The sequence below is a fragment of the Mirounga leonina genome, unplaced genomic scaffold, assembly GCF_011800145.1.
Source record: "Mirounga leonina isolate KUSES-001 unplaced genomic scaffold, KU_Mleo_1.0 Mir_165, whole genome shotgun sequence".
In the NCBI taxonomy this organism is placed as follows: domain Eukaryota; kingdom Metazoa; phylum Chordata; class Mammalia; order Carnivora; family Phocidae; genus Mirounga; species Mirounga leonina.
In genome coordinates, this window is record NW_023270415.1 from 57,166,934 (window position 1) to 57,189,572 (window position 22,639).

Genomic DNA, 22,639 nt, shown 5'->3' on the forward strand with positions numbered 1-22,639 from the left:
AAAATAAAATACTGAGACATTATAAAAGTGGGAAGAATTTAATGAACTAGGTTCTTAAAGTAATATAATTTTTTAGGTAATTTAGCCTAAGTGAAATATTAGGACACACTTAAGAAAATGGTATTGGAAAAACTTAATATATATTTTAGTATTTCTGCCAATAACTATTTATTTTCAAAGTCATGGCTTTTGAAATGATGGTCTATAAAATTTATAAAAGTGAATTACAACTATTTGGGTTTCACCTAAAATAACTTGCTATTGTTTTTGATATTATGATATTGAAAGTATCATAAGAGGCTGGTGTATTTCATTGTGCACTGTATTAAAATAGATATGACTGTATTTACCTAAAAGGTAAATATAAATTCAATGAAGTAACTGAAATATTTTTAAAACCAATTTTCAAGTATTTTAGATAAAGGAAAAGAGTATAAATTATTGGATTAACTACAGTTGCTATGTATTTTTTTTTTTTAAAGATTTTATTTATTTATCTGAAAGAATGGGAGACAGAGCTGAGAGGGGAAGGGTCAGAGGGAGAAGCAGACCCCCTGCTGAGCAGGGAGCCTGATGTGGGACTTGATCCCGGGGCCCCAGAATCATGACCTGAGCCGAAGGCAGTTGCTAACCAACTGAGCCACCCAGGCGCCCGCTATGTAGTTTTTAAAAGTGATAAACAATGACACCAAGCGAAATAAAGGAAATCTATTTAATTGAAACCCCACTAATTAAAAAAAAGTTATGCAACCCGATCTCATGAGACATTTAAATATCAATTATTTTCTTTTAAAAACCAGCATGAAAAATAATGCAAGGGATATACTTAACTTCTTCAATTATAATTTAGAAATTTTTACATATTGATTTTTATAAGATTTACAGTCTAGGGATTACATTAGGCAGTTAGGTTTTGTTCAGGCCATGAATTGGAAAAAAGCAATACTGATTTTTGTTAGATAGCTTAAAATGATCATTTCATTAATTCTTACTTGCTATTTTACCCACGTAGTTCATATCACGGGTATTTTATTAGTTTTGAAACTTTTTATGTGATTTGTTTCTTATTAATACCTCAAAAGTAGAAGGGTGAGACAGGGTCTTATGATTTACTAGAATATATAGTTATGGACTATTATACTTACTACGTTTAAAAAAGGAAGGAAATGACCATTGGAGCAGGATTTAAGAGACCCGATTCTTAGCAATTATTAGTTGTGTGATTTTGAACAAGAATCTGTCTTTTGACCTCGGGCTTTTCTCTTAAAATAAGAGGCTAGGACTAGATGACAGCTCAGTCTCTTGATAGCTCTGAGATTCTTTATCAGGAAAGAAAGACCACCTTTGAAAATTGTGCTTTCTTCTCTTCCACATCTCCCTCCCCATGGTAAGCCAGAGTTCGATTCTACTGCAGTATTCAACTGCTCTAAATTTAGTTCTGCCACTTTGTGAATTTTCCTGTTTTCCTTAAGTTCTTCTTAATAAAATATACATTTTATATTTTGAGGCAAAGTTCTGGATAATCTCAATCCAAACGTGAATTATAAATAGGAATTCTACCTCTACTTTCCTCTGCACTGTAACATGTGACTTCAACTATTACAGATGAGCCTGAAGATTTCATGGTAGTTTTAGCATAAATCTGGAATTCTTTAAAGAATAAAGAAAAAATTGTAAACCCAAAGGCCAAAATTGAAGAAGAAAAGGCCAGAAGGTCAAAAAGAGCTCAATTCTATAAAGTGTACCTGGGAATAAAGAAAGTTGAAAACTACAGAGGGGTGTGTGTGTGTGTGTGTGTGTGTGTGTGTGTGTGTGTGTGTGTGTAAAGGTTTATGTAAGTTGCTTGCATTTAGACTTGTTTATGTGGTTGGGTGAAGTCAGTAACAATACCTAGCTCAAAAAGCATCACCTCAGACCAAAGAGTTTTAAATATTTTCCTGGTTCTAAAGGGACCCATTTTTATTATTATTATTATTATTTACTCTTTTAAGCATCTGTTTTTCAATTTCAATTGAAGAAAAAAAATCTATCTTTTTAAAATGTGTTCTGATGTAATACAGATGCGGAAGATAGAAGGCCAGGAGAATATCCATTTTAGAGGAGAAAAAGGAATGAATGGAAAATAATATTAAATTTTAATTCACAAAAAACTTTATGTTAAACAGTAAACACATACTTTAGATCTTTTTATGATTTCAATAAAAAGAATACATAATGTATATCTCTTTAGAAATAAATTGAAAGAACAAATACTGCAAGTACCAACAATAAGACCCTACTCTAAATTATGTATCAGTGAAATGTTAAACCTAAAGTATATGCCATAAAAATATAAATTTTGTCATGTATTACAAGGTATATATACTAAATAACAACATACCATTAAGCAATGAGTGCTTCTATTAACCATATTTAACATTATAAAATTAACCTGATCTTTTTAACAGGTATATCTCAGTAATAAGCATATAAACTTTATTTTATCATAGAGATATATTAAAATGTGTTGTGGTCTATAAATACAGGTTAAGAAAATGTTAAATAATGGTGTGTTGTTTGTGTCAATTCCTCTCACTGAACTCTGAGCTTCTCAAAGGCAGAAATAGCATTTTACTCATGTGGAATTTCTATGAGTGTATGACTGAATGAATACATGCAATATTGTAAATTTTGGCTCATTCAACTAAAGACATTTTGTTGGGAGGATTTCCTTTATTAATTATAAATCAGGAGGGAAAAAGTGATAAAAGAATGCATGTTCAAGTAGAAGTAGTTTCATGTATAAAGCTATTTTTAAATATATAAAAACTATATGTTCTAATATTTTTTTTTAAATTTCATTAAATGCAAGACATGTAGACATATGCACAAATAACTATTTCATTTGTTTTCTTCTGCTTTTCACATGCTAAACAGTTTTTAACTTTTTTATTGCTTTTTTGGTTTGATTTATGCTTTTTTTAGTATTAGGGAAATATTTTACAATATGGAAAAAGTCTAGAGAAAGGACTTCATTAGGGCAACAATCAAATCCACAATCTACCTTTATTTTTTTTTATTTTTTTCAGTTTTATGCCCTGGACACTAAAAAAACCATTTTGTTTCTGTTATCTTTGTTATAGCAGTTTTATTTTATTTATTTATTTATTTATTTTATTTATTTATTTGTTTGACAGAGAGAGACACAGAGAGAGAGGGAACACAAGCAAGGGGAGTGGGAGAGGGAGAAGCAGGCTTCCCTGAGCAGGGAGCCCAATGTGGGGCTCAATCCCAGGACCCTGAGATCATGACCTGAGCCGAAGCCAGATGCTTAACCGACTGAGCCACCCAGGCGTCCCTGTTAAAGCAGTTTTAAACCACTGTAGGGGATTAGCACTGCAGTATTTTTCAGATCAATCATTATTCTGTTATCTTCAAAATCAATTTGAAATCTAAAATGTATTTTAAAACTTACCAAAAAATGGTGATTGATGTTTATTAAGACTCATGTAACTTCCATGTTAATCAACTAAAATCACCTATTTGAAATTATTGAATTTATAATGCCTTTTATTAAAATTAACCATATATACACATATATGGTTAAAGAATTTGATTTTGTTCAAACATCAACATATGTGTGTGCATATATGTCTGAAATAGGAGGCATATGACTTTCTTTTTATGTTAGAGAATCTTTATTAGTGTAACCTGAGAATATATGGTATTAGTAGGAGAAAATCAGTTGGAAGGTAGTAGATTTAGTGTTGGTGTCAGCGTTTAATGTTAGGAAACTGACCATATCACACAGTTGTGATAAAGGGAATTCAACCATCAGTTGGAGGTTTGGAAAAGAGCTTTAACTGTTCCCACTATCACTGAGCTTCTAAAACTTAAAGTCATAAGACATCTCCTGGTTTCAAGTTCCTTATTTGAAAATTAATGGACTCCTTACTACATAATCTCAAAAGTCAGATACCTGCATTTTTTATATTCTTTCATTGCTACATATAGATAGTATGCAATTTTGTAGAACTATGATCTTTGAAAAGGAAAAAAAACAGACATATTTAGTATTAGTAAGGAGCAGAACATTTTTCCATTGGAAAAAAATATTTCAGATTTCTATGGGACTCTAGTAGAAGAACAATGGCATTATTTACTGAGTGTTACCTTTCGTTTTCTACCTTGATTATATTCTAACACAATAATAAAAATAAAACAAATGCAATATTCTGTTCATTATAATCTTCTAAATTTGTAGTATTTATTTTTACAATAATTTATCTTGTAAGTGTCAGTAGCTGCATTATAAATCTGTGATTAAATCAGATTATAGTTCTTTGGAAAAGTAATTCATTTCTTTTGAGAAAGTAAGTCATCTTATCTTATTGACGGGGGGTTACTTTTGCCTCATTTTAACTTTTCAACTCTTTTCTACTGTGTTTGATATCATGATACCTGGATGTATAATTCTTACTTCTTATTTTGAATTAATTGCAATCCTATCTTTACCTTTATACTCAATAAGTAAATTACACTAATAAAATAATTCCTTTAGGTTTTGTTTTGGTTATTAATACTAAGATGTGTGTAGGTTGTTTGATTTAGAGACTATAGCACATCTAACTATTGACAGTGGATTCAATTACCTGGGTACTAAGTAATATAATCAATCATTGGTTAGGAATTTTATTACAGGTCAATATCATGTTAAAGAATGGTGTGCTATTTGTAGTATTTCTATCACAGGGCTAGGAGTTGGGACACCTGTGTGCTAGTCCCAAAAGACATGGGACAAGTTATTTGACTTCTCTATTCATTTCTAAGAGATTCATTCATTTATTCTTAAGTATTTAGGTGTAGAATTTGGACCAAAGGGAAAAGGAAAGACTGATGTAATTGGAATACTCTAATTCTATCCCAAAATTTAAAATATATAGAGAGATTATAAAAACATCCAACTGTGTGAAGAGGATACATTCTGTTTGTTTACTTGTTTGTTGTTTAAAGGAAATGGTGGCCCCATGAAACGGGGCTAAAGCACATTAAAATTTAACACCTGTTTTCTATATCCTATACTGGCAGAACAAAACACTTCTTCAGGACATTTTTAGCATGAAGGCATCTAATCGGTCCCTCCTTCCACATCATCCTTGGAAGAAGAAAGATCAAGAAACTATACTGACACTGGAGTAAAAGCTAGGCAGTATTTTTGCAGTGTCTCCTTAACTATCTTTCATATAAGATTTACCACTTGATACAAATTTCTGAGAATAGAATTTTGCATTATAAACATTTCTGTAGTATAATTTTTAAAAATGATTGGAGATATTTTGCAATTAGATCATTTTTCTGGATTATACACTGAAAAGGCATAATAGAAAATTCAGCAACATATTAGTAAGTGGCTTCTGAATCTTTGTGAAAAGTATTTTATTTACCAATATGTTAAAAGAAGAAAAATGGTACTGGCCACCATTTAATGAGAAAGGCAGTGGTACAACTAAATATGCTCAAAAGCACTGAAAAGTTCATTTGTAGAGACTTACATACTAGGCATATGTAAGATTCAAAATATTCTCAAATTTAAAATGATGGAATTAAATCAATTAAATGTAGTAAGAAATATATATTCAATTCTGAAATTACTTAAAATCTAATGCATTATCCCTTTTAAAATTGATAGGAATAAGTTATATGGTTCAGACACTCTAATTTTTTTTAAAGTCCTAAGCTTTGATTTATGCTACCATGCTAGTTTGTGGCTAGCACTCAATCTTGCATATAGAGTATATAAATATAAATGTATGTGTTGTCCAATTTTTAGCTGAAAGAAAATTTAAGATTATAGATTGTATTACTATGCTTAAATCCCACAACAAATTTCAGGTATCAGAACACAGCAAGAGTTTAATAAATGTTAATTATTCTTATCATTGTTATTACTAGTTATAATTTTAAGATCTAATCAGTTTCAGAGGCTAGGAGCTACAATATACTAAAAAATTTTCAACTATTCTGGGTCATGTCTTTTTCACTGTGTATAGATGGTATATAAGTTAAATCATCTACTTTCCCTGGATTTCTATATATATCTATATATATATCACCCCTAAAGCCTTTGACCAAAATAGTAAATTTAATAAAAAATATATAGAAACATCCTTAGATATACAATCATACTAGTTTTTATGAACATAGGTATAGCTATTCAGCATATTTTAAGGCATTCTTGTAACAGGCCCATTTTCACTTTTACAAAAGAAGATTTTGAAGCTATAAAGTCTGAAAGTTTTAATGAGAACAACCTAGACCCTCAATCTTTGAAATCTTATTTTTTAATCATTTCAGATTGAGAAATAAGTGCATTTTTTTTTTTTACTTGGAAAACTAATAGAGTGACCAGAGTGGAAAGAGACATCATACTTTATAAAATCAATTTCTTAATTTTTTTTTAAAGATTTTATTTATTTATTTGACAGAGAGAGACACAGTGAGAGAGGGAACACAAGCAGGGGGAGTGGGAGAGGGAGAAGCAGGCCTCCTGCCGAGCAGGGAGCCCGATGCGGGGCTCGATCCCAGGACCCTGGGATCATGACCTGAGCTGAAGGCAGATGCTTAACGACTGAGCCACCCAGGTGCCCCTCAATTTCTTAATTTTTACAAATCTGAATTAATTTTGTTGCTTTTTAAAAAGATATTTTTATTTATTCATTTGAGACACAGAGATACAGAGAGAGAGAGCATGAACAGGGGGAGAGGCAGAGGGAGAGGGAGAAGCAGGTTCCCCGCTGAGCCAGAAGCCTGTTGTGGGGTGGGATCCCAGGACCCTGGGATCATGACCTGAGCCGAAGGCAGACGCTCAACCATCTGGGCCACCCAGGCACCCCAATTTTGTTGCTTTTTTTGAGATAATGGATGACTGAATAATTGGTTGAAAAATTACACAACTAATTATTGGATAAAGACTCTAAAATTTGTATATGGGCTTCCTTTCCTCCCAGAAATGGAACAAATTCAGGAATCCAAAACACTTATGTAGATACCAGCAGATGCACCCGCAATGCTTGGCGTAACAGGTCTTACAGTTATGGCGTGCTGTAAAATGTCAGGATTATAAGAAAAATGTGGGATTTTTTATATTCTCTTTAGGGATTCTTATAATTGGCATGGTTCAATTGGTATGGTTCACAGACATTTTTAACACTTTTAAAACTGTCTTAATCTTTCATTGTTTTAATGCTCATTTTTCTGATAGCTTCGGAGGAACTTTTTAAATTATCTTTAGTTCTACCATTAAACATTAAGATCCACTCCATTCATTTCCCTAGGCCCTTTTTTGATATATTCTTTTGAATAGAAATGATTTTCTATTCATTTTGTTTGTAATTTCTGTTCTCTTGTCATAATTTTCACATTTTAATTTTACTAAGGGTAATTTCACTATAAAATATAACATGAAAAATGATAACGTTCTTTTTTTTTTTTTTTTTTTTAAGTAGGATGCTTAAGATAGCCCTGGTTTTCACATGAGTGCCTTAGGGAATATGAGGATTAGGCAAAACTTCCCAAATAATCTCAACAACAAAAAAATACACCTGCAGTTTTATTAAAAACAAACAAAAAAAATCCTTTTTCTTATTCAAAATAAATGAAGTAATTTTATGTCCCATATTTGTTTTACATTTGACATCAGAGATCACTATAATGCTTTCTAATATGAAACTAATTGGGAAAGAAACAACTGCTTGAATAATAGTGACCACAGTTAATGAATATCATCAGACTGAGGCAGTGGAATAGATTCATCCACTACAAATTTCATTGGTACAGGGAATAATTTTAAATAAAAAATCCAGGAAAATATTATTACCTTAATAAGTAACAATATTTCCTCATCTCTCTCATTTCAGATTATCATATTTTATCTAACTTCTTCACTGGAAGCCTTGGTATCATTGCCTGGCTTCTGCTTAAAACAAGCATAGATGGGGGGGAAAAAAAACAAAACAAGCATAAATGGGCTCTGATAGTTATATCTGATGCAGAGTTATACTGCTGAAGAAATGATGTTGAGGCAGCAAAGAACTGATCATAACCCATCTATATTCTATATTGTCTACATGCCTTTCCAGATCTATCCTCCTCGTTTTTGGGGCAGAAGATTGATCTGAATAGGCTACATCCTGCCACATAAATTGTGGGCATTGTCTAGAAGGGCTGACACTAACTGAAGGCTTGTCAGAAAAGCAAACTACCAAGCCCCCCCCCGCCCCAGACCTATTGAATTAGAATTTACGGTTTAAGAAGATCCTCAGATGATTCTTATGTACATTTAAGTTTGTGAAGCTCTAGATTCTATCAACAGGCTCCCTTATTCTCTGGAGAAGTCTACCAGGATGGTGGGAGGAAGGAAAGTTAGATCAGGATGATTCTGCAGGGTCTCTTACCATTACTTTGACTGGAATTGACTAGGACCTTAACTGAAGGTCACTAGTTTTTTCATACCAGACTGATATACATCCCTTCATCCAACATCTCCCTCCGCTTATCCCAGTGGTCAGCAATGGTGAAGCCTAACTGCTACTACTCTGCATGACGGCATGATTGCTTGTGGCTTCTTTACATCCAGTCATTTAGAAATAATCCCTTTGTAAAGTAAACCCTTATTGAATTAGCCCATGTTCCACTGTTTCCCAATGGATTCTGAAGGATATGCCACTGGTACATGAAAACCATTGGAGATATGTATTAAACATCCTTTAATGTATTTAAAACCACTCTTACACTTCAAAAGGTAACATTTAAGTAAAAATATGGGTGACTGTTGCTCATGATTCTACCATTAGTTGCTTACTTAATTCCTAGGGAATGTTTTGAAGAAGTACATATCTACTCTCTTTTCTAGCAATTTCTTTGCTCTGCCCAAGAAACAAAGAAAATTCACAAGGATAGAGTAGATAAAAAGATAAGTGAGTTGGCTGTACTAAAGTTAGAGAGTAACTGAATTAAGGGTAAACTGGCAAAAAAATATGAGGTAAATAGAAACCCAAGATGAATTGAATGCTATACATTACTTTGGTATAATTTATTCATGAGATCAGTATGGATAGTGTTAAATAAAGCTGAATATATTATTTGCTTCCATAATTCTCTATCAATATTGCATTAAACTATCCATATTTATTTCTAAGGAATAACCTACCTAAGAAATTTAAAACTTTGTGTTAATTATTTTCTTAATTTGTTCATGCTTTACCTTATATAATTTTTATATTACTAGAGCATATTTTCTTCCTATACCAGATCCAGAAGTGGGCCGTATCATTTATTGGTTGTGTATCTAAAGTACAGGCACTCTATGCCTACTGTTTTTTAAACCACAAAATATCCACTCAAAATGGGATTATTTTCCTCCTTTGCACAGATGTAAAATGGAGAAGCGCTAAGTAGATTTCCCAAGGTCATACACATGTTAGTTAAATACGTTCATTCAATTGACTCTGATACTTGAATCCTAGTGGCTATACCACCTTCTGACTATGGAATAACAGCATTCCATATATTTAATCAGAACTCTCAAATGTATATCCCAGAAAACCCAAATAAATGGGATTAATATATACTATCCTCATTTACTTTTTAAATCAAAGCTTATCATATAAAATTTAAGCAGTCAACAATATCTGACTTTAAGCATGTTTCACTTTAATATGGAATAGAATTGGCTTCATTAACTTAATATTGAATAAAGATATTGATTATTTACTGATAGTGCCAAGTATAGTCCTATGGCTTGAAGTCTCTTAATACCTTATTTTAAAAATGTGAACAGATGAATAAAAAAGGTGTAGCACAAGCCAACTGCTATATGAAATTCAAATCATCCTGTAATCTTTTTAGTTAAACCATCTTTGGCTGCATTCCTTTCTAATGGAAAGTTCAGGAGAGTTGATAAACTTTATTTTTCCCTTAATGTAAGCCTTATGAATGAAAAATTTCTAACCTCTCTGGGATATAGATAAAAGTCCATCTAGAAATTTGTCACTTTAATCCCATTTGGTATTGAGGAAGAAATGCCATTTGAAGAATATTTTAAACAAAGGAAAATCAACCATCAACACTAAAAAGCAATAAATCCATGATTTAGAATATAAATGATGTAATTGTGAAGAGAAAAATATTCTATGCAATGCACCCCAAACCTAATACCATGCTGTTCTGCCATATATGAAGGTTCTGCTCTTCCTAAAATTGTAAGACTTAATTGTGTGATTTCACTCTGTGCACAGCAGGGCAGCCATATGCTCTAGAAAACTATATGCAAGAGAAGCAGCTTGTTGCAAAAGTGGGTGAAAATGCCCTGAAATAATCCTGAAAAAGAGAAAAGTGTCTCTAACATAGGACCATTCCTTCATACTCATACAGAGTCCACTTTGGCACCAACTTGGAGCACAGATAGAAAGTCTAGCCCCTTCAAAATATTTTAACAAGGGAAAAGATTTAAAAGTCCCAAGCATCACATTTACTGTGACCATTATTCACAGGTAAAATAATGAGCTCTGGTAACCATCAGGGGAAATCAGTGACACACAAAACCATTTTCATCTCCAATTTTTAAGCTTTCCTTTTTAATCAATGCAGTATATATTTTCTTCCTTTGTTTGCCCATTCCACAAAAATGAGACATAGTATGTTAATATAAGGAATAAGCTACCAAGATATATGGTTAGCAATTACTGACAAGCATAACGATGGGGTTGAAAATCAAAAAAAAAATAATAGCATTTATGAAGACCACTGTTTTGAGACGATAGTTCCAATTAACGTGAAAAGATATATGCCTTCTAAAATATACTCAAAGGAAAACAGAAACACAGGGTCATCAGTAGTTCTTAAAATCTCTTTGCAAAAGAATAACTCAAAATCATGGCTTGAGGGGTAGCATTGGATAAAAATGTTAAAATAGTTACTTGCAAGTTTATCAGTTGTGAAAAAAATGTTTTCATTGCTTAATATTGTCATAACGGTTCTCAGGCATTCAGGGTATTTTTATCTAATACCTTTCTAAAATATATAAACCTATTACTATCAAGTAAATTCTAACATTTATTTTTTCTCTTCTTTCTCCCTTAAGAGCAACTTACTCAACAAAATATAAAAATATATTTACTGGTATGAATAACACAGTTTTGACAATTTTACAAATGTGATGAAATGTGGTAATGGAATAGAAAATGAGGATGATAATAAATAATTATGTATTTAAATAATAAATCAGTACATTTCTAGACATGGATTTTTAAATTGCTACACATATCAACGCTGAACACAGTTTTCCACAAAATAATATAATTAGGAAAAAGTCAAGAGAACAATGGAAAAAAAACAAAAAAAATGACAAGATATTGATAAAGCATGCAATAGTCAATATTTATATGTAATACACTCACCTAAATGTTAATAATACCTGTTAGATATGTATCTATTTGACCAATATCAAAGTTCTTCCATAAAAAATCAATAATTAACATAATAAATGAAAGTGTCTTACAAGAATCATATGCAACCAGGTAATTTTTAAAAAGTTATAAATCCTCTATTCTGTTATTATTTATGCTAAACATGCATGAAAATCCATACATCACTTAGTATCATAAAGAAAGACCTGGGAATTCAAGCAGGCAAATACAACTTTGCCATTTATATAAAATAGAAGATAATGCTTAATTATTCAATCATGAAAATTTTTGATTTGATAATCAGATTTTGTATTCTTCTTTTCACTGGTTTGCTTCCATCTATCAATTAACCTTCCAGAGATTTTGAAACATGCTAAGTAAAGGGAAACTAATCTTTGTGTGTTTTCCTTATTTGATAATACATTTTTTAAAAAATCCTTTCAAGTTATAGAATAAATGCTTTCATCATTTATCCATACATTCATTGATCTTTCCAGTGAAATCGTAACTAATATAATCAGCTCAGTCATTCTTAAGAGTTGACAAAATTATTGTCATTAAAGTTGACCCAGGAAATCCATCTGCCCTAAAATATCCCCTCGACTCATGAATTTCCCACCACTAGAGTAATTCTTACAGAATTAAAATATAATTTTACTATATCCTCTGAGACAGTTTATCAGCATTGGGAATATTTCAAGTGGAGAACAAGATCTCTTGGAGAATGGACAGAGAGCAGGTAGTATTTGACAAGTATTGCTCTCTCTAAATGATAATTATTCTCATGTAAATTCTTGCTATTCAGTGTATCAACATAACCTGTAGTCTTGTTAGAAGTGCAGAACCTCAGATCCCACCCAATTCCACCAAATCACAATCTGCATTTGAACAAGACTGCCAGGTGATTTGTATTCACATTGAAGTTTGAGAAGCATAGTCTAAAACTTAGACTCCCAGTCTCTATCAACTATTATTTGCACCTCTGTATACATTACTAATTTGTCTGCCTGCTCCTATTTAAATTTTTTCTTTAATTTCTTGTTTGAAATAAGATCTTAAAGTTACATTAGATAATATTACTTCCCTGCTAAAGACCACCAATGGCTCCCATCTCTTTTAGATTAAAATAAAACTGTTTACCTGGGCCTCAGAGCCTACATGGTATGTGGTTTCCACCAGTTTCCCACCGCATCTCTACCTCTCTCCTCCTTGGCCACTGAACTCCAGCACACTGGGCTGCCTTTTTCTCAAGAAAAACTCAAAACTCTTTTTAGCTAGTTGTTTTATCTACCTGATATGCTTTCTCCTGTGATCTTAGCATGGCTGTCTTCTTCCATGATGTTCAGGTCTCATTTTAACTTTCACCTCCTCAAAGAGGCCTTTCCTGCTCTCCAAACTAAGGTAGTCACCCATATATCACATAGCCTGTTTTAATTTTCTTCACCATCCTTGCTACCATCGAGTAGTTTTTTGTTTATTTGCATGTTGTCTTTTTCTCCTCACTTGAATATAAACTCAGTGAAGCAGGGTCTACTCATTTTTGTTCAATGTTATTTGCTCAAGCACCGGAAGAAAGTCTGGTGTGTAAGTAACTCAGTAAACATTTGTTGAAGAAGGAAGGAAGGGAAAGGAAGAGAAGGGAGGGAGGGAAAGAGGGAGACAGAAAGGAAGGAAGATTGCTAAAGAAAAGAAGTGAGAAAAAAAATAGATTGAAAGAAAGAGATGAAGGGGGAGAAAGAAAGAAAATACAAAAAGGAAGGAAAGAAGAAAAGAAGAGAATGGAAAGGAAAAAGAAAAGGAGATCCTGAAGAAAGTAACTCTTGTCATCTTAAACTTAAAAAGATAGAATTAGATCCTCAAATGGAGAGTTTTTAGAATTTAAGGCATATAGGTAGGCATTGGGGTCTGGGAGAAATGTTTATGTGGCCGAGTTCTCATCTATTGAAATAAGGAGAGAGCCTTCTGCAACTTCCTTGGTATTAGTGCTGGCCACATCTATGGTTGTTTTAACATTGGCTATACAATTTGATAACCATAACAATAAGCCCACATCAACTCAAACATCAAGAGGAAATAGAAGATGATGACAAATACATTTAATATATATCTGGATAGATTTATAGACACTTAGGATTAGACGGGGCAGTAACAATCATATTACTGATATACTCTTTGATGCTTAAATGCTTTCTAAATAACTAATTTGTCCATCAAGCTGTGCTTGAATATCTTATTAGTGATTTGGGAATTTACTGCTTCCTGAAACACAAAATCTGTATTTGAACAAAACTCAATGTTAGAAGTCTTCTTTATAAAATTTTTTATCTCCCTGTGGTTCCATACACCAAATTCTACAACCTATGGCCAAACAAGTTTGATCTCTCTTACATATAACAACGCATCACATATTTGAAGATAGCTATAACTCATTCCCACTCACATATCATATTCATTCTGTAGCAATTCCTTCTCTTAGATGTGACAGCTTTTCTCTGCAGTTTTATCCCTACAATTTTCCCTTAATAATTAAGACCATATTCTTTTTTTTTTTTTTAAGATTTTATTTATTTATCTGAGACAGAATGAGAGAGAGAGTGAGCACATGAGAGGGGGGAGGGTCAGAGGGAGAAGCAGGCTCCCTGCCAAGCAGGGAGCCCGATGCAGGACTTGATCCAGGGACTCCAGGATCATGACCTGAGCCGAAGGCAGTCGCTTAACCAACTGAGCCACCCAGGTGCCCCAAATTAAGACCATATTCTACTTCTTTTGTATTCATCACATGCTTAGCAAAGAGATAATATGTTCAATAAAACCCTAATATTTGATGGACATATATCCATATCCATAAAGATCTAAGTAACCATCCATAAATTAACTTCTTTATTGTGCTATTGTTTATGAAGATTTAAAAAAAACAAAACAAAAAGAACATGTTTTAGATTTACAAGTGTATACTCTCTAAAACTATTAATAGAATTTTTGAAAACAGTATTGGTTGCTTACAAGCTGTTGAAAATATTTAAAATTTTACATGTGGCCAGAAAGCCTATTAGTAGAAGGCATGTAGTAGGCACACAAAAACTATCACTTCAATACAATAAAGTTTTTGTCATATTACATTTTGGGTTTCATTTTAACGAAATTCAAATATCACAGAATTTGACATCTGAATTAAACTAGAAATTCCAGTTTGTTTGATAGTCTGTTTTCCCTTTTCTGTTAAGCAATGTAAACGTTAAGATAAGCTAACTTGAAAAAATATTGCTTATGATAAAAATGAAAAAAAAATACTGCTTTTGTTTAGATAAAAACTGCTGACCTAAAATGAAGTTTTATGCTGAATTAACCATTCTTATCTTAAAGGTGAAAATAATAAAGAATTCTAGTCAAAAACTGATGATTAAAATAGGTTTTCTTCTAGGCTGCTGTTAAAAAGAGGGGGGAGTCTACATCATATTCAATTTTAGTTGAACATAATTTCATATTACTTTGTAAATCAGACTAAAGCTCTGCTTGATCCTATTGATATGATTAAACATACCATTAAACATACTATGGACAAATCGACTAACACTATGTCAAAATAAACAGCAGCAATGGCTGTAAAATGCTCATAACACATTTGACTCCACAACATGCTATAATCATCTAAGTTAATATTCCACTAGGAAGAACAATAAAAGAGAGTTTATAATTATATATTGATATATACTAACTCTTCATAAGAATATATTCACATTTTATACTCGAAAACAGCAACTACCAATGCTGCTCATTAACGGCTGACAGAACTTGTCTACATATTGAAAAAAAAAAAAAGAAATATTCTACAATATAACAGAAAAACAATGTTAAATTAAATTATGTGGAGAAAACACATCTTAATGATTATTTTTTAAATGACATGACCATAAACTTCTTAAGAAACACAAATTGTGCTTATTATCTATATTACTTTAACGTTAATATCATCTAATACAAGACTTTGCATATATTAGACCCTTATAAATCCTGAATAAATCAAAGAAAGAATGAATACTAGTCTAGCGATATGAACTAGCTCTTCATATATCCTCTGCCAGACCACAATTTTCTTTACAAAATAACAATGGTGTATTAGATGAATCTGAAATATCCTAGATAATTCTCAAATATATAATTCTAGAAGTACAGGATGCTCTACTTGTAATGTTTTATTTTTTAATTTTTTTAAAAGATTTTTTTTATTTATTTGACAGAGAGAGACGCAGCTTGAGAAGGACCACAAGCAAGGGGACTGTGAGAAGGAAAAGCAGGCTTCCTGCTGAGCAGCGAGCCAGATGAGGGGCTCGATCCCAGGACCCTGGGATCATGACCTGAGCCGAAGGCAGACACTTAACGACTGAGCCACTCAGGTGCCTCTCTACTTGTAATGTTTTAATTATATTATTACATAGGTCCTGTTACCTTAGGTCAACTTTGAGCTGAAATCTCTTAGGGCTGAACTATACTGAACTATAGGGTTAGGCATTATGGGAAAAGATGGTTTAAGTAAATATTAATAAATAATTTCAAAAGAGCTTATAGTTAAGGTTGAAAATTTAAAATATTACTAGATATTATTACATTAACTAATTTTAGACATCTGGGTATTTTGTAAACTAAAAATATCAATTGTTTTTAGATTATTTATATGAATGTAAACTCCTATTAAGCATAGTTGAACACTTTCTGTATTTATTTTTGTATAAACTTCTCATATTTTTATTCAGCACAAGTATCTATTCAAAGCATTTTCATTGCATCTTGTAATAAACACAATTTACTAGTTTGAAACTTTTATTCCTATTTCAAGAACTAGTTCTAAAATCCTGTGTGCAGCCTTCCCTGACTTTTTACATTCAGTGGTAGTCGCTCTCCTTACTTCAATAGCATTTCAAAAATACTGTTCTGGTAGTATTTCTCACAGTAAATTTGTAATTACTTTTTTTTTTTTTTTTTAAGTTATACAGACTACCTGATGGCATAACCTGCATTCTTCATTTTTATACCCCTCCTCTCCAGTACAATGTCATGCACACAATAAGAGTTAAAACTCTTTGGTGAATAATTATACAAGTAACAATAATTAGTATTTGTTGAACACAAGTCAACAACTGTGCTATATTTTTCCACACAGCTAACTATGAGGCAGGTTTTTCCATTAATAAGAAGTTGAGATTTGAGAGTTGAGGTTATTGCTTAAGACCAGATAGCTAACAAGGGGCAAGTATAGACTCAGTCTAGTTCTCCAACCTCAGAACTAACCAGCAACGGTGGGCAATTTGGTTTTATCTTTCCACTGGGAGAAAATACCTAAGAATTTTTAGCACTTCCACCCAATACCATGTTTAATCCTCACAGAAACCCTAATGTAATACAATGATACTATTTTACAGATGTGGAAATAGAGCTCTGATAGTTCATGTAACCTGCACAAGGTCTCACACATAGTAGGTGGCAAAAGTGGACTACAGGCCAGTCAATAAAAACTGAATTCTCCTTCTGAGGACGACTGGATGCTAACTAAGACCACAGGAAACTGTGGTGTGGTGTTAATACACAGTTTAAAGAAGATCTAAACCAACATTGTTTATTAGTATTCTTCTTTCTTTTTTACTTTTTATTTCAATGTCAAGAGACTATTTCTAAATGAAGAAAATTGGAAATGATTTTCTTTTACTGAGTAAAAGTAGAAAGTGAAAAAATATTTTAAGATAATTGAAAGTGAATTAACTGATTTTTTAAAAAATTTTATTTATTTATTTGTGAGAGAGAGCGAGAGCACAAGCAGGGGGGAGTGGCAGGCAGAGGGAGAAGCAGGCTTCTCGCTGGGCAAGGAATCCAATGCGGGACTCCTTCCCAGGACCCTGGGATCATGACCTGAGCCAAAGACAGATGCTCAACCAATGGAGCCACCAGGCATCCCAAATTAACTGATGTTTTAACTATAGTATAATAGGAAAATTAATTGGAATAGTATTCTATAGAGAACTGAAAATATCTTTGATAAACATTCCAAGTTTTTTCTAATTATTCATTAATTGCATGGCTGTTATTGATAATAAATTAATTAGCTATGCTGATTTATAGTAAGTTAATACATAGATTTTGAGTCCACAGCACACAAGTACCAAGTACCAGATACTATGTGCAATTTTAGTGTCCGTGTCTTCTTTGTGTTTATAGCAATATTGATGTCAATTCTAAGTACTTAATTGCCTCAATTTATTGAGAATAAATTGGGAACTAGTAATGATCAAAAGATATCACAAAATGAAAATGAAATTAGTGTGACTAAAGAAAAATTATGAAAAATAAACTAAATTATCATACAGTATAAAATAGTATGGACTTGAACACCTCAAAGGAACCTATGCAATCACAATCTCGATCACATATATGCTTTAAATGGTAATGACTTTCAGCAAAATAATATCCATTGCATAACATTAATATTTATTCATATGAAATTTATCAACTTCATAACTTTCTTGGGTTTAACTATAAATATCCTTCAATTTTATAAATGGATAAGAACTATCAGCAAGACATATTTATATCTAGTTTTATGTTGTGAATTTTGAAGTGGTACTATATAAAAGCAATATATTATTATGGGTTCATGAGAATATCAATGCCTTTTAGGAATTAAAAACACTGGCAAATTCATATTTATGACAAAATGAAGTCATTATCTTTAGTACTGAAATACATAAATATTTGAGTATATTAGAAATTATAATTTTAAGACTTCTAAGAAATTTAGGTGAATGCTTTAGCTGGTCATATTGTAAATATTTATCCATTAGTTTAGCAAATATTATTTAAATATGTCTATGGTTCAGAAGCTGTTCTAGGCACTGGGAATGCAGCATGAACTAGACCCACCCAGTCCTTACCTCAGAGAGGTAAATTTTATAGGACAAGCCACAGGGCTAGTGGTTACAAATGCAGGAAAAGTACAGAGTACAATGGTGAGTTATAAAAGAAAAACCTAACTTTCTTTGAGGTGACAATTTAAACTAAAATTTCAAAAGGGACTTAGAATGACCTGGCTGAAAGGATGGAAGGAATGGTTCATAAAAGTAGCTTCAAGTAAGAAAAGAACATGATATGTTTGGCCAACTACAAGAATTTCTGTTTGGCCAAAAAAATATAGAGTGACTGTGAGAGTCATACAGGATGAATTTGGAGATATGGACAAAAGCCAGATCATGGAATCTCCTGTGGGTCATCACCAAATCTTGGTTTTATTCCTAAGATCATGGAGAAGCCATTGGAAGCTTCAAAGCAGTGGTGTGATGTGATCAGGTTTTAAAGGCAATTCTGACTACATTGTAGAGCATGGAATAGAAGAACAAAAGCTAATTTGTTTTCTCTAAAATAGCTAGAAAAAAATAAGAAACTAGTTCTGCATTATGTTCATTGACTCATTCAAAATGTCAGTTAAATGACTACTGTCTGCATATACCCTGTAACTCTTTGAGTATCTAATCAGCTACGAGCTTTACAAAATTTTCCTTGTACCACCAGATTGATTTCTCTATTTCTTCCACTCTATCTCAGTCTCTTGAAGGAGGGGGTCATCTATTATCTTTATTTTCTAGAACACAGCCTGGTACTCAGTAGGCATCCCAGGCATGTCTGGTAAGCTGGAATTATTTTTATAAAGAATACTGCTTTGATGTCAGCCGATTCCAATTTGGAAATTTGACCCTGCTAAGAGTCAAGTTTTAAAAGTCTATTGTATGTCTGAAAATATAGCTAAATATTGAGTGTTTTCAAAAACAATATTATTGACATAGGATAATAGGTCTCTTTTATTTCTAACATTGTTTACCCAAAATGTTAAAAGTTTGTGTCTCAAATGTAATAACTAACTATCTGAAATCACTGAAACAGTTGATTACTGAAGAAGAGTCAGAAGAACCAATTCTAATTAATACAGAGATTTGATAGAAGTATAATAATTTCAGTCACTGAAAAAATAATGTATCATTTAGAATGTTTTCCATACACATAACTTAAACATAAATGAGAAATATTTATTTCAAAAGTAGATGGCACTACCAAATGGCTATTATATTCAGAAACACTGTTTTAGAAAGAATATGGGAAAGGATGAAACATGTATTAGCTCTAAAATAGAGTTAGGAGATTATGACAATTGAGAAAATTTGAGCATTGATTTAGAATTTATCAAGGAAGTAATATGCTTAATATGCTTATGAATGTGGTTCAAAATATTAGATTGAGTAATTTCCAAATCATTTTATTGAGTAACTGACTACTACTATTCTTTTTCCAAAATGAATTATTTTTCCTAGTTTTATAAAATATTAATTTGTAACCCCAGAATTTCTCATATCACTTGTTAGCAAACTTTGACTAAAGCAGTATTTGTATTATTCCTTGATTTATATAATAAACTTACGTTTGAGAATTACCTGTCTTTTATTCAATGGGTTACAGAGGAGTTTGTCAATGTTAGCTCATGCAATTTTCCGAAGAGAGTGAAAAAACTGAAGAGAAGAGGGTTTTTCCCTAATGTTCTAATAATATTTACACTTTTTAAATCTCCTGGTACTAAGAAAAAGTTTCTACTTGATTAAGCAAATCATAAATTTTATCATGACTCCTATATTCTTAGCAGTGGAAATATGGTAAGAAAGTGAATAGAGAAGCAAGGTGATGTTGATCTCATTCTTTAAGGGAGACTACTACATGTTAAGAATTCATTTTAGGATGCTTATTAAAGAAAACTAAAGTACCTTCAGTATGGATTTTGATGGAAATGAGCTTCTGAGATATCTTCTGTATGATTTTCAACCAACTTATGGAAAGTTGTCTTGATTTTTCTCCTTCGTGTACACTAAGTACAGAATGCTTTCCATTACTTACATCATGCTCTGTATAAACCATGCCCAACCATGCTACATAAACCATAACCAGTTTGGAGAATATATGATGATGAGTTGGAAATAGAGTTGGAGTAGGTATTTTGTACTTGAAACATGTTCAATTAATATTTCCACCAAAGCATATATCGATATAAATGAAGTCCTTTTATTTATGACTCTACACTGATTTTTTTTCATGAACTGCTCAATGAAACTTGCTACCAAGAAACAGAAAAATACTCTTGCTACACTTCCTAATTTTGTAAAAGGTAGGCTTATGTTAATTAACTAGAAAATTACCAACATATGATTTGGCCTTTTTTCTGTAAAAATTAGAAAGTTAATGGATATTTAAATTTGGATCCATAATCTCAATGAATAGCTGTTACCTCTTCAAAATGAGAAATCTCAGTACAATGATATAGCTCAGACGATAGGTAATTTAGATATAGAAGAGCAAGTTTATAAAATAATCACCAGATAGAACGTTTCCGTTTTGCCCAAATTATGTATTTTCTTAATTGTTAAATAGCATCTGTGTAACATAAAAATTTCATGCAAATACTGAAAATTACTACATAGGATAAATCATCAATGTGTAAATATGTCACACTTATTAATAGAAACTGGCTATTTTATTTTCAAATTATCTCGACATAACTGGCATGTAATATGCAATAGATATTTAGTACTTGTTTTTATTATTCCTTTTGTGCTTTCTTTTCTTTCTACTTTACCCCCACCCCCACCCAATATTTGTATTTCACTTTTTTTTTTTTAATTTTTGTGCTTTCAAATTATTCACACTTTGGCTATTACTATCTGTATTTTTCAGCTACTTTAAACTTTTTCTTTTGCTTCCTACATCTTGGCTCTCTTTCAGCTCATTCTCTAATTAGAATCATTACCAAAATATAGCTTTGGCTGTAACTAAATGGGCACAAGTAAAATAACATCCAATACCTCTATGAGTAACAACTGCAAGCTCTTTAGTTCTTTCTATCTGTTCAGCATTTCTTGGTCTTCTCCTTGTACTTTGTGTATCTGCTTGATGAGGAGAGAGCCCGTCCTCGGACGTGTTGGGGTCCAGACCTGAATTTCTGAGATTCGTAACTTGCACCCGCTGTTCCTCGGAAAGTCTATGGATGGTGACAGCTGTAACACTGGATACAGTAACATCTGCAGATGTGCTAGCAACAGCAAAAGCACCAGTGGTAGTCCTGTTATGCTCCTCTAACTCACCAGTGGAGGTAGTGTGGGCCAATGTAGAAGAACCTGTGGGACACAGTAGCACTAGATGCTAACTTTTTCTTTTAAATTTTATTTTTTCTGATAAGGTTAATAAATTAAATCCCCTTCTATTACCTTAAGGATAATCAACATGAAGAGGCAAAACACAAACAGGCCACTAGAATGTGAAGTAACCAGATCGTATGATTGATCGCTTTGTATCAATCAACCTGTGAATAGATATCACACACAAATATACCACATTTTTAACTGTAACACATTAGGGGGGGAAAGGCAAAATTGTAAACCCTTTCTGTGGTCCTGAATCAATCTTCTTTGTTATTTATCTACAGATGAATATTAGCAACGAATGCCTGGCAAGTGACAAATTTTGACAGAATGGGTAACTGTGTAACCACACTTTTCCCAAAAGTATGCTTTGAATAGTCTGTGTCATATCTCTTCATAATTTCTGGGAAAAATATCAAATATTTCTATTTTAAGGTAAGCAAGTGAAGGAGAATTTAAAATCAAAGCCAAAATTAAAACAAAATGATTAAAAAAATAAAACTCTGAAGTAACTATTCTATGTAAATGTCTATCTTAACCTTGCTTGCCAGAAAACAGCCACATGATAAAATATTCAATGTCATGAGCTATACATGCTTTAGACTTTAGTGGATTGTTTTTGGAAGCTGGGTAATATTTTTCACTGTTTTAAAGTAAAAGTTGAGATTAACCAATTTTCAACTAATTAAAAGTAAACAATCATATTTAGAAATGATTGAAATTAACTAATAGCTTGGAACTTTTATTCATGCAAAACTAACTTTAATAAATGGTTGAGAATATCTCATAATATCTCATAAGCATTTCATGGCATATATTTCTCTACATTCTTAACCTTATTAATGTTTCACAGTATTTTAAAAATAGATTTTAAAGGTGCCAAATTAGGGTTTTCTTTTTCTTTTCACTTAAACCTTCTTAAAAGATTGTCCATGGTAGTACATAATTCTTACAAAATGAAAAAAGTAACCTTAT

At 32.1% G+C, this 22,639-nt stretch overlaps 1 protein-coding gene across 3 annotated transcripts in view; it reads right to left on the reverse strand.

Annotated features, from left to right (window-relative positions):
- The window catches only part of CSMD3 (CUB and Sushi multiple domains 3), a 1,201,062-nt gene that overhangs the window by 692,576 nt on the left and 485,847 nt on the right, over positions 1-22,639 (reverse strand). The window contains exon 7 of one of the 3 annotated variants that reach the window (XM_035011780.1): positions 21,329-21,640. The exons of the other annotated variants lie outside the window; for them this stretch is intronic. Within the exon in view, the coding sequence (XP_034867671.1) occupies positions 21,329-21,640 (312 nt within the window). The remainder of the gene's footprint in view (positions 1-21,328; positions 21,641-22,639) is intronic. 3 annotated transcript variants of the gene reach the window in all.